This window comes from Papio anubis, chromosome 1 (genome assembly GCF_008728515.1).
Source record: "Papio anubis isolate 15944 chromosome 1, Panubis1.0, whole genome shotgun sequence".
Taxonomy (NCBI): Eukaryota; Metazoa; Chordata; class Mammalia; order Primates; family Cercopithecidae; genus Papio; species Papio anubis.
Window position 1 is genome coordinate 116,264,673 of NC_044976.1, and position 18,638 is coordinate 116,283,310.

At 40.0% G+C, this 18,638-nt stretch overlaps 1 protein-coding gene across 6 annotated transcripts in view; it reads right to left on the bottom strand.

The window, feature by feature from the left end:
- Positions 1-18,638, bottom strand: part of SPAG17 (sperm associated antigen 17) — a 232,623-nt gene that overhangs the window by 20,257 nt on the left and 193,728 nt on the right. For all 6 annotated transcript variants that reach the window (XM_021922730.2, XM_021922743.2, XM_021922725.2 and 3 more), the window contains 7 exons: positions 16,193-16,292; positions 15,922-15,969; positions 12,754-12,853; positions 11,881-11,983; positions 10,237-10,368; positions 2,081-2,217; positions 526-710 (listed from right to left, as the gene is read on the bottom strand). In XM_021922730.2, the coding sequence (XP_021778422.2) occupies positions 526-710; positions 2,081-2,217; positions 10,237-10,368; positions 11,881-11,983; positions 12,754-12,853; positions 15,922-15,969; positions 16,193-16,292 (805 nt within the window). The remainder of the gene's footprint in view (positions 1-525; positions 711-2,080; positions 2,218-10,236; positions 10,369-11,880; positions 11,984-12,753; positions 12,854-15,921; positions 15,970-16,192; positions 16,293-18,638) is intronic.

Below are 18,638 nucleotides of genomic sequence, written 5' to 3' on the forward strand. Positions count from 1 at the left end.
ACTTAGGAGATCTGAAGTCTGGCCTCTGCTAACCTACAAGATGTTAAAACAAGTTACACAGTTTCTCCTTTTATAGTAGTCTCATAAGGTTTTTCCCTCCATTATGCAGAAACAATGTAATTAAAAGTGCTTTTCAGATCATACTGTGCAAACAAACATCCGCTGGTATTATTATAGTTAGTAGATTTGAGAAAAAGACTTTCAATTATTGTGCATTAGTAGCTGTAACACTTGTACAACCTCCTCCTTTTTTTCCACTAGTGGAGATCAGGATGTGAGTTGCTTTTACCAAAGTATGAATAATGATGAATAGGAGGGCAAGGAAGTATCTACCATATAATTGGAGCCCGATAAACACTCACTGATTTGTTGATGAATGAATAAGTGTGTAAATGACTGAATGAATCATGTGAAGATTCAAGGAGTAATTATAGTTCGGTCCAATAAACATTTACTGATGGAGGTGACCAAAGACAAGTCACAGGGTAGGGAAAGGTAGGCAGACCTTTCGTCCCTTGGCCTCACCTGCAGAAGTCCACTCCAACATTCTTGAGCTTTACAACTGTGGCATAGGTATGTCCTTCCTTAAGCACTCCAAACTTCACTGATGACGGGAGAAGATGGAACCCAAAAGGGGATGACTGTGGATTATTAACGGCGGCAGATGCAATAGAGGATGTGTTCACTTTTCCTGCAACAGAATCTTGCACCTTTGCATTAAGGAAAAATTAATAAAATGGTTCTATTTTGAGTTCCCAAGATTAGAAAAAAAAAAAAAAAAGGCCCTGTCACCAGAGGAAAATAACTTTTTGGTTGCTGGAGGAAATGAATGTTTATAGTCTCATGTAATCCTTACAACAGCCGTTTAGGGAGGTATTTTAGGCTTTCTTTTAAGGATAAGGAAGTCAAGTTCAGAGAAGTGAAAGATAATTGTTCAAGTGGTAAGTAGCATAGCAAAGATTCAGACTCAAGTTTGCCTGATTCGAGAGTCTGTGCTCTTCCATCTGTGCCAGTGGTCATCAAACATTAGCTTCCATCAGAATCTCCTCGAGGACTCATTAATAATAATACACAGATTGCTGACTTTACCCCCAGAGTTTTTCATTCTGTTGGTTGGGGGCAGGGCCCAAGAATTTGCATTTATAACAAGTTCTTAGTGTTGGCAATGCTGCTGGTCAGACAACCACACTTTGAGAACCATTGGTCTGTGCCCTTATTATTCCTCACATCAGCAGCGGTGACATCATCTCAGAGTTTGTTAGAACTGCAGAACCCCATGCCCTACACCAGACCTAGTGAGTCAGAATCTGAATTTTAATAAGATCCTGAGGTAATCCATAGGCACATTAAAGTTTGAGACGTACTGTAATTTTGTCAGTTATATATAACAATAAATTCTGTGATGGAGATGAACACAGTGTGCCATGGAAGAAAAAAAAGACAATTATCAAAACTGGTGGACTCCAGAAGGTTTCCCAATAGAACTGGGTGGAATCTTAATCTTAGAGGCTCTGAGGAAGGAAGGAGCTTAGTACTTGTAAAGAATGAAATCTACAATGACTGAATTATAGTGAGTTTGACAGGGTGAGGGCGAAGAAGCAAATGGGGCCTTGTCCTCATGTTAAGTCATTTGGATTTTATCCTAAGAGTCATGGCAACGGTGGCCAATGATTCCTTTAGCCAGTAGTAGTATGCTGGTAAACTGGCTGTCTGAAAACAATTCTGATTTCTAGTGTTTACCAATTTTATGGTGCAAGTACTCCCAGCATGGCTGATTTCAAGCTATCAGTGGTTTGATAACTGGCTCATAAAATTTCTCCCAGGAGCCTGTATGAGCCAGCTCCATCAAAGCACTGCCTGTGTTTACATGTGTGAGATGTAAGTTTAAAGAGCTTCATGGTGAGATCAATAGCAATATCAATATGGTCAATAGCAGTACACAGTGGTTGGAAACTAATAACTTCAATGAATCAGAATTACATAAAATCTACAAAAGGAGCAGGATTGAAAAAAATAAAAAATAAAGAATTACATCAAATGCTGATTGGTTGTGGGGCATTTGTTCCCATGTTTGTTTTACCTTTGCAAGAGGTTGAGACTTAGGCTTGGAACTCAGCAAATAACGAGGCAACTTCACTTTTTCTTTTCTTGCTTGTCCCGCAACATCCTGCAGCAAGGACTGGGTTGGAATTTTCACAGGCTCATAAGATTCTGGTTCTGTTAGAGAGAAAGCTTAAATTATGCCACATGGACATTTTATTCAAAGACATTGGAAATAATATCAGAATATATAAGAACATAAACCAACTTGGAAATTTTTCTTCTTTGCTTTTCAAAGAGCTTATTTATTTTTATTTATTTTATTTAATTTCAATTTTTCTTTTAGATTTACTGCAGGTTTGTTACAAGGGTATAATGCATGATCACGCTGCCCAAATAGTGAATATAGTACCCAATAGGACGTTTTTCAGCCTGCCTCCTCCCTTCCTCTCTCCTTTCGGAGTCCCCGCTGTCTTGTTCCCCTCTTTATGCCCACGAGTATCCAAGATTTAGTTTCTACCCAAGTGAGAACATGTGATTTTGGATTTTCTGTTTCTGCATTAATTTGCACAGAATAATGGCTTGTAGCTGCATCCACGTTGGTGCGAAGAACATGATTTCATTCTTTTTCATGGCTGCATAGTATTCCATGGTGTACATGTACTACATTTTAAAAATCCAATCCATCATTGATGGGCACCTAGGTTGGTTCCACGTCTTTGCTATCGTGAACATTACTGCAGTGAACATGTGAGTGTATGTGTCTTTTTGATAGAAATATTTCTTTTTCTTTGGCTGTATATCTAGTAATGAGATTGCTGGGTCAAATTGCAGTTCTATTTTTAGTTTAAAGAGCTTATTTAAAAGGAGAAAAGTCTTCTGTTAATTCTTGCCTTTTCATTTTACAAAGTGATTTTACATACATGACCTAATACGGGTCCTCACACAACCCTATAAGGTGGGCAGTACAGATGCTATTAGCATCCATTTTTTAATAAATGAGAAGAATAAGATTCTAAGAAGTCAAGTGGCTTGCCTAGGATGAACTGAATTATACCCAGGTCTTCAAGGTTCCGTCAACTAAATCAACAATATATAATACAATACAACATTAACTCTGAAAGATTTCTTGAAACTAATGAGTAAAAACAAATCCCAATAATTTTGATTCTACTACTATATTTATAGTTTTAAAAAGTGTTTAGTAAGGATAGATAAATTAAGCCATAAAATTAAATCTTCAAATCACTAAATTCGGTGACTTGTTCTTTTCCTCAGTTACATGAGGGAATGAGCAAGTGTAGGAAATCCATGCAGCAGTAGCTGTGTGTCTTTGTTCCACAGATCCGGGAGGTGGAAATAAGAATGGTATTTTAGATCACGGTAGTTAAAAATCCTTTCCTGGCCGGGCGCGGTGGCTCAAGCCTGTAATCCCAGCACTTTGGGAGGCCGAGACGGGCGGATCACGAGGTCAGGAGATCGAGACCATCCTGGCTAACACAGTGAAACCCCGTCTCTACTAAAAATACAAAAACTTAGCCGGGCGAGGTGGCAGGCGCCTGTAGTCCCAGCTACTCGGGAGGCTGAGGCAGGAGAATGGCGTGAACCCGGGAGGCAGAGCTTGCAGTGAGCTGAGATCCGGCCACTGCACTCCAGCCTGGGTGACAAAGCGAGACTCCGTCTCAAAAAAAAAAAAAAAAAAATCCTTTCCTGCATTCAAATCAGGAAGAGAGGAAGAGGAAGGGGACTAATATTTGAGTGTCCACGATCTGCAGGTGAGTGCCACACGTTTTTATACCTGAATGAGGGGGCTCTGGCAGTTATAATCTTGGACTGCTCAGCATTCTTCCCATCCTCCATCTCTATGCAAACTCCTGCCACACACATCTGGTGCCAGGACATCCCTGGTCCCAACCATGAGGAGCAAAGCCCAGTCAATGAGGTCCCATCACTGGATATTTCCACTGAAGCGGACAGCGATAACCCCATCTTACATACTAGGTTATGGATCTGGAAGAATCAGAATCTTAGGCCTTTATGGTCATGATCTCTGCCACATGGAAATAACCTGTCCTTTGTAGGAGAGGATAAAACCAAACAAGAACAAGTAGGGATGGGTCATGGTGGAGGCAGGGAGGATATGGAGAGAAACAGGCATTCAGACGACACGAATACTTTCCTGGAAAGCCAGAGTACCTGAAGCCAAATGCCCCTGGGCTAGCACCACAGCCACACAGCCACTTTTCTGTGGTTTGCTTCTGGTCACCAATAAATTTCCTTTTTCGTTGGTGTCGTTCAAGTGAATTTGAATTTAAGTTCTCATGGCTGTAAACTGAAAAGTCCTAACTAATATAGTTGCAGTGTCTTTTTTTTGTTTGTTTACCAAAGGAAACAGAGGATCAGAGGATTAAATAACTTGTCCAAGAAACTATAATGAGAGTCAGGGCTGGAATGTGGACCTAAGTGTGTTGGAACCACAAGGAACATGCTCCTTTTACTACTCGGTGTGTCCCAAACCCATTCGTGTATCACAGTCTCCTGGGCTGCTTTTGGAAGAACAGAGATTTCCAGTCCACATGCCAGTAAAGCCCTATTCCTGACCAAAACAGAATCAGAATCTCTGGGAATGGAACTCAGTGATCAGTGTTTTAATGTATTTATTCCCTTTGATCACCATTCTCTGCATAGGCAACCATTCCAGTAGCTTGGTACAGTTTTGGTTCATATCCTTGCCATATGTGTATTACTGCTTTGTGTGCGTGCATGTATCAGTCTAATAAGTACTAATTTGTTGCTCATACTATTATTATTAATAGTAAATATGGTATGGAGTTTATCATGAGCTGGGCACTGTGCTAAGTATTTTACATACATTAACTAATTTAATTCTCACAGCCTTGTGATGTATATAGCATTATTTCCCCTTTACAGAAGAGAAACAGGAAGAGATAAAGGGTTTAAATAATGTGCCCAGTGTTCATAGCTATTACACAAGGAGCCCGGATGTGAACCCAGATAGAGCCTGTACTCTTAGCTCTGCTCTGTACTGGACTGACTCCCATAAAACACGCAGATTATTATTCCACTGAGCCTGCCTAGGGCTTCTCCAGGAATCGGGATCATGGGGGAGGGAGTCCTTGAGGGTCTTGGAGCAGTGGCTGATTATCAGCTGAGGTGCTTTAATATTTGAACAACTGGTACAATCCAACTAGTGCGTTCATCTCAATATTACTGCTGGACCTGAGCCGACTGAAGAACCAGTAGTGGTTCCTTGTTACCATGCTGAGGAAGGCTGGATTATTTATTCACAATTATTTACTTCCCCTTTGAGGATGGCTTCCCTGTAGGTGGAGTATATTTCTCTGCTCCATTGACTTTGAGCTTGGCCACGGGACTTGCTTTAACCAACAAATGTGTCTGTGGATGGCAGTGTGTGCCAGGCTGAGCAGAGGCTGTGAAGTGCAGCATGTGTTTCTGCTGGTCTCTCCTGAGCTTTGACCCTCTGCTGTGAGGACGGCTTGCCCAGTGTGGTGGCTCCTTGGCTCCTACAGTGTGGCATTCCTGGAATACACCTGAACCTTACCTGCAGCCGGAGGTGTGCTGGTGAATGGTTAACAACTACCTCTCCCAGGATAAACTGCCCTGGTTTGTGCCAGTCTGGGGCAGAGCTGCCATGGACATCCACAGGCCCATAGACTGGCTGTTTTAAGCCACTACAGGATTTGGCGGTGCTTCCATGCAGTATTATCACAGTGAGCACTGAACCCACGTTTTATTTTGCAAGTCCAAACCTTCTCTAGCTGACTCTATTGTATTTTCTGGACATCACCTTGTATTAGTACCAGATAAAAACACTCTTATCTACTCACACTGATTTCCTGTTCATTTCTCCCTTTAAGCTTTTGAACACATTCATTTTATTCATTTTATTTTAAATAAAATATTCAGGCCGGGTGTGGTGGCTCATGCCTATAATCCTAGCACTTTGGGAGGCCGAGGTGGGCGGATCACCCTAGGTCAGGAGTTTGAGACCAGACTGGCCAACATAGTGAAACCCCATCTCTACTAAAAATACAAAAAAAAAAAAAAAAAAAAAAAAATTAGCTGGCATGATGGTGGGCGCCTGTAATACCAGCTACTTAGGAGGCTGAGGCAGGAGACTCGCTGGAACCCGGGACATGGAGGTTGCAGTGAGCCAAGATCGTGCCACTGCACTCTAGCCTGGGTGACAGAGCAAGACTCCCTCTCAAAAAAAGAATTAATAAATAAAATAAATATTCTTTTCTCTTCCCTACATCGAGAATGTAGTATAATATAATATAGAGAATAAGGAGTCTTGAAATTCATTCTAACCCTAGCTCAGTCACAAATCTGCTGTATGATTTTAGATGTTGCTTGAACAGGTTTCAGTTTCCTTAGGTAAAATGAGGGTTGTTGCAGGCGATTCACCTCTTAAATCTTAAAATCTATGAAATTCTGTTTATTTTTCAAGACCATTCCTTCCATAAAGCTTTCTCCATTGCTTTGTGTTAATTCCTTCCTACTCTGAATTTCTTTAAACTTTTTATATCAAAATTTAATTTTCCATTTACAGTGGAGTCATATTATTGTCCCTTATCTCAAGTACCTCGGTACCTGGGAGTGCAGTAGGTGTTTCAAACAATTTATTTCTCCTCCTTCAAAGCTTTGTTTCTTTGAAGCTTGTGCCATCAGACTATATTAGTTACTACTTCTCCAAGTGGTTGTTATTTACTGACCACTCTCGATCATTCCCTTTATTTACTGGTGATTTTAACACCTGAGAGGGTCTCCCACTTTGTTTTTCCTGATGACATCACCTGGATGATCCATCCAACACCCTATCTTATCTGATTCTTGATCACAGCGTTTCTTTATCTTTTCCACCTCACAAAGTCTCATGGCCACATTTTTTACCTTGCCAACCCCGATGATTTTACCATTTCAAACTCTGTTTCAAGCACCCTTTCTGGATTACCACCTCCTATTCTTCTAGCTTATTATTCTGTCATATCCAGCAGGCAATTATTTGACCTCACTGAGGTCTCTCACCAACACTACCACCTTACACAAGCAGTCCCTCCCTTCTTGTTTTGCTTTCCTGCTTATGTGGAAGAGATTTGATGCTCTATCATTATATCCACTCCTTTGCAATCAGACTAGAATTCCCTCATCCATCTTCCCCATACCAAACCTATCAACCTGCTTGAAATTGTATCCCTATTCTCTCTCTTCTCCCCTGTCACTATGGAGGAGGTGACCCTATTCATATCTAAGGTTAATTCTGTCACTCAAGGTTTTCCCCAGATGCCATGTTCTTCCATCTTCTTTAGGATCTTGCGGTCTTGCACCTTAGGTGCCCCTTTCTCTGGCATCATCAGGTTCTCCCTGGTATGGAATTATCATCATTTGCAAATCAATAGGCTCTAGTATGCTTAATCTTTAGAAAAATATCTCTTCCTTGACTACATATTCCTCTTTTATCTGCAATCCCATTTCTTTAGTCTTTTAAGCAAAACTCTAGGGTAAAGCTGTGTAGTCTTGTGCTGCCACCATTCTATTACCCACTTTACTTAGGCTTCAACCCCCTCCATGCTCTGAAACTGCCCTTGTTAAGTTCACCAGTGATCTCCATCTTGTTCAACCCCACCTTCCTTCCTCACCTTGCTTGACCTTTCAGGGGCATTTGATACACTCAAAACACTCAGTGATTTCACACTCCTGTCATTCTGCTATACCTTACTGGCTGCTGCTCCTTTCCCTTTCCCTTTCCCTTTCCCTCCCCTCCCCTCCCCTCTCCTCTCCTCTTCTCTTTTCTTTTCAGAAGGAGTTTCACTCTTGATTGCCCAGGCTGTAGTGCAATGGCGTGAAATCGGCTCACTGCAACCTCTACCTCCCGGGCTCAAGTGATTCTCCTGCCTCAGCCTCCCGAGTAGCTGGGATCACAGGTGCATGCCACCATGCCTGGCTAATTTTTTGTATTTTTAGTAGAAACAGGATTTCACCATGTTAGCCAGGCTGGTCTCGAACTCCTGATCTCAGAGATCCGCCCGCCTCGGCCTCCCTAAGTGCTGGGATTACAGGTGTGAGCCACCGTGCCTGGCCTACTGGCTTCTTCTTAATGGCCTTTACTGGCTCTTCCTCTGCCTGACTTTTACCTTCTAGAGTTTGCCTCAGGACAGCCATTCTCAAGGCATGAACCTATATCAGCAACATCAGTGCCACGTGCGAACTCATCAAAACTACAAATTCTCAGCCTCACAATCGGTTTAACCCAAGAATCATCCTTGATTCCTCTTTTTGTCTCACTCCTGCATCCTCTTGAGCAGCAAATTCTATTGGCTCCACCCTCATGATATAGTTCCTATTAATTTCCTTCTCACCATTCCCACTTCACCCATCATAGCCCAGGTCTTTAGCAACTCTCACATGTGCCACTTCAGTTGCTTCTTCCTTGCTTGCTCATTTTCTCACTCCTCCCTTTCCTTGCCACGAGTGGTTATCCTCACAGAGTGATCTTTTAAAAATAAGTTAGCCATATAACTACCCTGCTCAAAACCTTCCACTGATGTTAGAATAAAACTGCACTGAGAAGTACTACATGATCTCATCTCTGCCCCTCTGTCTGAGCTCATCTCCTTCTACTTTTTCCGTTGCTCATTTTGTTCTAGCTACATGCCTCCTTAATGTTTCTTCCCCTCAGGACCTTCATACTTGCTATTCTCACTACATGAACTATTCCTCTCTCCTAATCTTTGCAGGGCTAACTCCTTCTTGTACTTGTCTCAACTCAACTATTTTTTCACAGAGAGGCCTTCTAATCTCCTAATGGGATGTTGTCCCTCTCCCCAAGTCACTCTCCATACATTGTACTGTTTTATTATGTCATAATATTTATTACAACCTGAATTTATCTGAGTTATTTATTTGTTTACATATTGTCTACATTTGCCCATAATATGTGAGAGGTCTAGCTCCATCAGACATGGGAGGGGTCTCATCACTGTTGTATATCCATGCCTAGAACAATGCCTAGCACACAGTAGGCATTGAGTAATTATCCACTGAACGAATAAAACTTGTAGGAGAGAAGTTTAAGTCAGAAATGCAAAAGTCTTGTATGGGGTAAATCCTTTTTCTTTTTTCTTTTTCTTTTTTTTTAAGATAGAGTCTCACTCTGTTGCCTAGGCTGGAGTGCAGTGGCACGATCTCAGCTCATTGGAACCTCTGCCTCCCAGATTCAAGCGATTCTCCGCCTCAGCCTCCTCAGTAGCTAGCATTACAGGCACGCGCCACCATGCCCAGCTAATTTTTGTATTTTTAGCAGATACAGGGTTTCACCATGTTGGCCAGTGGTCTTGCACTCCCGACCTCAAGTGATCTGCCCGCCTCGGCCTCACAAAGTGCTGGGATTACAGGCATGAGCCACAGTGCCTGGCCAGGTAAATCTTTTAATTCATCCTTAAATGTGGCAAAATACTTGCTCTATAAGAGATAACTGAAACCCATCTGTAGATTCCCACCTCACATTAAGCATGCAACATGCCCACAGGAACCAAGTGGTGGCAAAATTATCTACACAATGCAAATTACTCTCTCTATCTCTCTTTTGTGACCAACTATATTTAGTTGAATTATCTTAGTGAAATCAGCATGATGTGACTCTATTGTAACTAGATATAATCCTGTATTATTCTGTATTTCAATTTCTGCTAGTCCAGTAAGATTATGTGCTACGTAAGATAGAGACTACATCTTATGTTTTTCTTCTAGCACCTGCAGGACCAAGAAAGTACTGAGATAACAGGTAAATCTAAGTACCAAATTTTTGACTACTCGAGAAAAACTGTCAGGTGTTGTCTGATCTTCAATAAATCATACAAGTTCTTAGATAATTAAAAGGGAAAAAATTAAGTAAAATGAAATAAAATAACATCAAAAAATATTGCTTTATGTTTCTTTCCTTCAATCTGGAACTTTCAGTCATTCTCAAAAATGTTATTGAAGATACTTTGATGTATTAAGAAGCTTTGCAAAGCTGTGTAGTCCCAGGATCTGTGACCCTCTCAATTTTTTTCTGTAACTCTCAACCATGCTTCCTAGTGCCATCTCCCATAAGCCAAAAAGGCATAATGTTCAGTTTCAAGAAACAGTAAGATAAAAAAATGACTGCCATACCTTCAGGAGATTTTGTTAAATTTTCTGTTTGGTTCTGAGCAGTGAAATCCTTCTTAGCCGCAGAAATCTCTGGTTTTGGAAGGCTAGCCACACTTGAGGACTTCTGTTCTGAAACCTTACGTGGCTCGAAATCTAGAAAACCCGACATGAACCTTACAAAGTGATATTTCGTACAATGATATAATGACTACTACTGTTTGTATGAACAAACATTGAACAAGGTGTTTTACAATGAACAAGGTACCTTTTCTCCCACTCTCTTTAGAAAGACTAAATATAAGAAAGCCATTAAGAGGCAGGGATTCTTAAAATATGATATAATGTTTGCCTTTAACAAACAGGAACTTCAAGTATCGTACTCTACAGTAGAAAATTCCTCTATCTGGGTATTTTAACTACTCAGTTTACCAGAGAGAAACACTAAATTTTATTTCATCCCTAAATTCTTCAGCATGCGGCTCCTGAAAATGAAGACATTCTCCTACATATTCACAGCACCATCATCATACCCAAGAAATTAACAGTAATTTAACAATGTCCTCTCTTACACAGTCTCCTAATCAAACTTGTGCAGTTTCTCCAAAATATCTTTTACAGCTGTTTTTTCCTCAACCAAAGATCTAATCAAAGCTTAGGTTTCACATTAGTTTTTATATCACTTTAGTCTGTTTCAGTTTAGAACAATCATCCCATCTTTTTTGTTTTAATGATATTGATTTTTGAAGAGGCTAGGCTGGTAGTCTTACAGAATGTCTACATTTTGGTAGACATTTGTCTCTGTTTCCTCTTGATTAGATTCTGGTTAAGCATTTTTGGCAAGAATTCTCTATAGGATTGTATTAGTCGGTTTTCACACTGGTTATAAAGACATATCCAAGACTGGGTATGTCTATAGGAAAAGGTTTAATGGACTCCCAGTTCCACATAGCTGGGGAGGCCTCACAATCACGGTGGAAGGCAAGGAGGAGCAAGTCATGTCTTACATAAATGGCAGCAAGAAAATAGACAGCGAGCTTGTGCAGGGGAACTCCCCCTTATAAACCCATCAGATCTCATGAGACTTATTCACTATCACGAGAACAACATGGGAAAGACCTGCCCCCATGATTCAATTACCTCCCACCAGGTACCTCCCACAATACTTGGGAATTCAAGATGAGGTTTGGGTGGGGACAAAGCCAGACTATATCAAGAATCTATGCACTTTGTGTTGCATCACACAAGAACTCACTCACTGCTAGGTTGTCTCATTGTTGGTAGGAGTTTGATGACTTAGTTAAGGTAGAAAATGCTCAATGTCTCCATTGTAAAGATACATTTTCCTCCTTATAATTTGTAAGTAATATGTGGGTTGATATTTTGAGATCTTATGAATGTCTTGTTCCCCAATGAACTTTCATTACTCCCCTGCTTTTTAAATTAGTCGGGTCTCCTAAATGCATTTAGGCCAATTTTAAGCATACAGGATGAAAACAAAATGTTATTTACATCTTAGTTTTCTCATATAACTCAGCCAGATCTGTAATATGCACGTCACTGTAGGCTATGGCATCAGCTATCAGTGGTTATGTCCTAAGAGGCCGCTGTCAGGTATTATTCAGTTATGGACATTTAAGAGGAGTATGTGCTATGCTAACATATTACCTAGATTAAGATCAGATGTATCTTGAACAGCCATTTCATTTGCATCTTCATTTTTCTTTGTAAAAGGAGGCAGTTTTTTGGAAAGACTGTCCAGATGATTAAACTGAAAGGAAAAAAAACCTTATTTTAGACTTATACACGGCTGAAATTCAACTGTTACAAATATGTTAAATTGATAAGCAATAATGAAAACATATTTTTAATGCCCTGAAAATAAAGTTTACAAACTGAAATTCTATAAGAGACTGATTAACCCAATTCTAGCTTTTGTTAACTAGTCATAATTTCCCATAATTTCTTCTGAAATTTTCACAGAAATGCAGGGTGTTCTGAACACATGAAAATACTCACTTTGCTTCAGGGTTTTAATGAACTTTTGGCCAGTGAGGGGAAGGTCAGGGCTGTGGTCCTACAGTTAAGCTGAAATAGAACAGGAGAAGAGCGTTCTCCCTCCCTGAGCTTCCAAGAACTCACGATCTCTTAGTGCTATCTTAGCAGCTGATGGGTGAGGAAATTTTAACTGAATAAAAACTTCAAAATGGGTTATCAGAGGAGGGTCAATGATAGGAAAGATTCTGCCTAAAAAGGCTTAACATAGATGGGAGAGAGTGATTAACAGAGAGACTGAAAGGCAGGATCAGGGAGTGAGAGTAATGCATTGCAGAGAACTTCTATTTAGGTGCAAGACCTGACATTAGTCTTCCCTATCACATGCTTGTGAGAATATGGATTTGAAGGGTGTAGGTTAGTCAGTCAGGTCGATGCAGGAAAGAATTAAACAGCATCAGGAAAGATAGATTACATAATAACATATGCAACATATCAACTTTTATAAAAACTTTTATTAGATTATTGTTCATTATAGTCAATTACCTGAGACTGATATAACTGGTGCAATTCAGACTTAAAAAAGGGTGGTATTCTGTGGTTCTTAATATCCATTAGATAATTTTGTGTTGTCTCAATTTCCTTCCTGGTTGATGTTTCCATAATGATGCAAAAGAAGACATGGAACATTTTAAAGTGTTATTTGTTTGTGCTTTAGCTCTAAATCCCACAACAGTGAATGCAATCACTAACAATAAAACTGATAAGAATTAATTTGTTAGATATTTTTTGTCAAATTGTTTTGGTTCATTCTCTCTTCTTTTAGAATCAGTCACATTTCTTACTTCAAAAATCAGACTCTCATGTAAGATAGGAAATAATGATACCGGATGTTAGTTTGATTTTGTAGTTGGTCTCAAAAGGCTAAAAATCACATAGCCCTGTAATGGTTAAACTTCTTGAGGTTTTTCAATTCTCTGAGGTTTAAATGACAGCTAGAGTCTACTGGTTTTCATAATTTCAGTAGCAGTAGTAACAAAAAAACTTAAACCAAAAACAGAATCTTGAGGCATGATTTGTGAATAATGTGGTCAGTGGTTATAGAGTTAAATAAAAGCAATCATGATAGTCCTGTTTTCCAATACCAGAACCCCTATACTGGGGAGACATTATGTAGGGAAAGCCAATGAGATGTAAACGAAGTCACTGGGTAAGTCCAGGAGCTTTTAGAGAGGGCTGACTCAGCTGGGAGACTTTTTCTTGTCCTTGCCTTGTGTCTTTCCCAGCTTCCTGAAATATGAATGTAATGCATGGGGCTGCAGCAATCATTTTGCAACTAGGAAGTAAGCTTGAGAATGAAAATGATATACTAAGAATGATGGAACAGATAAAAAGAAGGAATCTGAATTCCTGATGATGTTGTGGTGCTTCCTACCATGAACTGCCCATCTCTGACTTCTTTCACATTAGGAAAATAAGCCCCTTTTTAATATGAGCACGGATTTGGAAGTTGTCTGTTAAATGTAGTTGAACTAAATCCTCCCTGAAATAGTTTTCATTTTTAAGTGCTTATTGCACTTAAAAAGCTTAAGTTTTGCAAAATATTTTACACTTAATCTTAGAATAACCCTGTGAGTTACTACTTTTGTCCTCATTTTATGAGTTGAAAAACCAAAGTATAGAGAAGTTAAGTAACCTGTTCCAAATCATATTACCAATTAAGGGTGGAATCTAAATTAAAACCCAGGTTGCTTGCCTCCAAACCCATGATCTTGACAACTGCACATGCTAGTCAGCCGTCAGTCCCCCAGTGTGAGAGCTAAAAGAGACCTGCTATGGGTCTGCTATGGACTGCTATTTGGTAGTCCAATTAGCCTCCGTTTATTGATGAGCAAACTGAACTCCTGAAGTAAATGTTACTGAAGTGAAACAAGCAGCCAGCATCAGACATTCTGTAAGTAATCAAATTGTAACTGATTGGATCTGTGACCAGTGCTCTTATACTAGTTGACCTGTCTGGAAATACCAGACAGGCATGATCAAAATACAACCTTACTTCAACTTTCACTTCCCATTAAAAGTTTCTTATCTCTACTACGTCACTGGATTCACTCGCCGATCTATGGCAGTCTGGTTGCTGCCCACCACTCTCTTAAACTTATTCTCACAAAAGAAGCTAATCAATCTTGTAACTGATAAACCCAAATTTCTTTTTTCAATCCCATTTCTAATTCTTCTAAATCATCTGACATTTGCTGACCAGCTTCTATTTCCTTGAAACTTGCTCTTTCCTTGACCCAGGTCATTTTCCACATTGCCAACACTTGTCTTTCTGTGACACTCATCTAATTATATGCTTTACTCTTCTTCTTCAAAAAACTTTCACTGGCTTGCCATTATATACCTATAAGTTAAAACTTGAAATTGTTAATGTTTCAAAATTTAATAAATTTGTATAGATAATACAAGCGTATGTACACAGTTTAATGAACACTCAAGAGTACATAATAATGAAGTCTCTATCTCATCCTATCCCCCATCTCTCAATCTCCTTCCTCTCAGGCAATCATGGTCTCTTGGAGAAGCTCTTAGGGATATTCTGATAATAATGGGCTTCAGGGCACATTACCTTAAAATATGGCAGCTTGACACACTGAATATTTTCAGCTGAAGGAATGTGAGAAAATGGCAGAAGCAGGAAGGTTACTCTCACCTTGCCTCTGCCCTTCTTCCCTGAAGCAGGACATAAAACCTAGAAACGATTTTCTGCCCTTCCCCTGAAGCAGCTCATAAGACCCTCTTATGAGAGATGCCCTTGCAATACCTGCAGGAAAGGAGCATCCTTATCTCTGAAGACACAGATGCACAGAGAGGAATATGAGCAACAGATCTTGCCTCAGTCCCCCAGCTTATTACCATTAGATTGTGCTTTTTTGCCCTATCATATTTCTCCATGAGTGTCCATTCTTCATGAAACCTAGCATAAAGACACTCAGGTATAGCCATTTATTTGAGTCTTCATTTCCTTATGAAGACTGTCATGTCATGTAAAACTTAAGCTATCCTCCCTGCAGACAGTATATCCCTTCTAGTTTGACCTCGAATAGGGGAGGTGACCCATGAGGCTTAAAGTCTTATCTCAGCACTCCCCTAACACATTTCACAAGACAACCCTGACATGTTTATGAAGAAACATATTAATCCTGAAGTCATCCTGAAGAGGAGCCATGCAAATATGTACAATAGATAGTATCATATGTACCGCTACATACTCAACAACTATATCCGGCTTCTTTTCTCTATGACAAACGAGCTGGAGTTGAAATCCCCACCTAGGACTAAAAGGAAACCAAACCATATAACGCTTAGAGCACATTCCTCCTGTGAATTATAAGAACCTTGAAAGTTTATGATTGTGTTCTGCATTAAAGTTCCAGAATATTTATTGGTATATTAGAATCGCCAAAAGCACAGAGAAGGCCTGGACAGCTTTCTTGCTTAGGAGAGGAAGAGGATCTATCTAATGGTCAAATGGGTTTCCTCAAGAGACAGTGGCGTCGTCACATAAAGCTGAATGACCACTTGGTAGACATGTTGCGGAAGAGAGTCAAATAACATCTGGGTGCCTGGTAGGACATTTTGGCCTATCCCATTCTCAGAGTCTATTACTCTGGGCTCTTTCAGGTGCTTATGTGCATTTTGGGGTAGAATTACCTCGTTTTGTCTATCTTTTCTTTCCAGCGTTTTGAGGATGCTGTGTGCCTATGTGAAAGGAAAGGAAAGTATGGTGAAAAGGGGCAATGATTTCAGCTTAAAAACAAAACCAAAAACCCTCACCACTATATGATGAATTGTTAATAGTATGGGAGATGAAGGGCTGTGAATTCATTGATGTAGTCACCAAAAGTTATAGCACCTGCATATTCCATTTCCTCAATCACTGCATGCCTAATACTAATTAGAACACATTATTGGATTAACTTACCTCCATTTCTTTTCAAAGAAATCTTTCCTAAATGTGTCTGATGGACATTTTGGAGGCGTAGCCAAAGATTGCTTGAATAAATCAGTTAGGTGAGCTGCAACTTTAAACACAGATGTATTTAACTTTTATCCCCACTTCTTCATAGGACAACACACAATCAGTACACAATTACTCATTTGAGATACCTGTTAAGAGACTATATTTAATCTATCAAGAGTTTACTAGGATTTACATGACCAAGTTGTAATACAACCGTAAACTAGACTACTTTTATGAAATATCCTACCAGAAAACACGCAACTTATAGTCAAAATGTAAAATGCAGTGATCTCTCCTTTCTCCCATATTATTAGGGGAAGTGGTGTTCTGCTTAACTGAATTTCCTCATATCTGAGGCAGCAAACCTTAAAACAAATTAACCATGATATTGAAATTGTTTTTCTGAATATTTTCCTGCTTCCTGAATAAGACAATGGTTGTTCAACAATTTAGACAGCAATTCTCAGTTTATTCACAAAACATGATCTCGATGGGATGTCAACGGGAGATTAAAAGAAGGAAAATATTTTCATGTTTCATGGTTACATGAGCTTGGGAAACACTGATTTATACAAGGTTAAATAGGTTTCACTACTTTTCTGCATCTTTAATTAATTAATGTACATGTGACTCTCTAAGAAAATAAGACAATATGAAGCATTATACAAACTTCTTTTAACATGAAACTCATTTTTGGTGGGGCCTTCTCATAGATGAGTGTTTTAGGAAATACTATGGGGGAATGTTGATTTAGGATCATTTAAATTAATATGTCAGGGACAGCTATAAGTATGCAACAACTGTTTATTTCCTGGAACTGTTTGTTTAAAAAAATACGTTAGTTTTTACTTCACTTTTGGAAAACCTATGTGTTTTCCTTGTTGTGCCTGTTCACTTGTCCCAGAGGTTAAAAATTCAAAAGCTACAGGGTAGCGTTGCCAGATAAAGTAGAGGGACCCTGGTTAAATTTGCATTTCAAATAAACGACTTTTTAGTATAAGTATATCCCAGGCTTCCGGGGACACACTGTGTCTTAGCCTGCTTTGTGTTGCTATAAAATAATACCCGAGGCTGTGTAATTCATAAAGAAAAGAGATTTCTTTGGCTCACAATTCTTCAGGCTGTACAAGAAGCATGGTGCTGGCATCTGCTTCTGGTGAGGGCGTTAGGCTACTTCCACTCATGGCAGTGGGGGAAGGGGAGCTGGTATGTATAGATATCACATCATGAAAAAGGAAGCAACAGAGGGAGGGGAGATTCCAGACTCATTTTACCAACCAGCTCTCATGGCAACTAATAGAGTGGGAATTCACCTCACCAAGAGGGCAGAAGGTACCAAGCCATTCATGAGGGATCCACCCCAACGACCCAAATGCCTCCCATTAGGCCCCACCTCTCTCTAACATTTGGGATCAAATTTCTTTTCTTTTCTTTTGTTTGGAGACAGGGCCTTGCGCTGTTGCCCAGGCTGGAGTGCAGTGGCATGATCGCTGCTCATTGCAATCACCACCTACCAGGCGAAAGATATCCTCCCGCCTCAGCCTCCAGAGTAGTTGGAACCGCAGGCATGCACCACCACAGCCGACTAATTTGTTTTTTGTATTTTCTGTAGAGATGGGGTTTCACCATGTTGCCCAGGCTGGACTCCAACTCCTAGTCTCAAGAGATCCACCCACTTTGGCCTCCCGAAGTGCTAGGATTACAGGCAAGAGCCACCAGTCCCGGCCTGGGGATCAAATTTCAGCATGCGATTTAAAGGGGTCAAACATCCAAACTATAGTGTACTTATACTAACAAAAATTATTATTTGTCATTCATCTAAAATTTAACTACGCCTTCTCTATTTTTATTCACTAAATCTGGCCACCCAACTACAGGAGTTGTCCAGGGTAAAAGAGTGACCACAGAGTATAGGGACAGGGAGACATAAGGGGTTGTGATGGACTCCTGTTATGCTCATTCTAAAGAAGCAGCTGCCAATTATCTTTAGCCAAACTTACTATGTAACAATGTGAGATTTCAAGAGGAAAAAGTCTGGATAAAGAACAACAACAACAACAAAAACAACTGTACAAGCCCACATTGTGGAGGATACTCAGAACCTATCTGTGGGATGAATGAAGCCCATAGCTGCCAGTTTATGATTTTTGCCATATGGCCAACGAAACAAAATCCCACCAAATTCTCTACTGCTTGTTTGCTGTGAGCTATGAAACCATCTAGCCACATTTGTTAGGGCTGTGTACATATACCCCCAAATGAATACTCTTTGAATGAGATCTAAGAGTAATCTACTTGCACTACATACAGTGTAAAACAGTGCAAGGCTTTGTTGATAACAGTGTAGTTGCTCAAAAGTTCTGTGTGTGGGAAGGCGGGCTGTTGGTTGGTTGACGGTTTCCTTCCT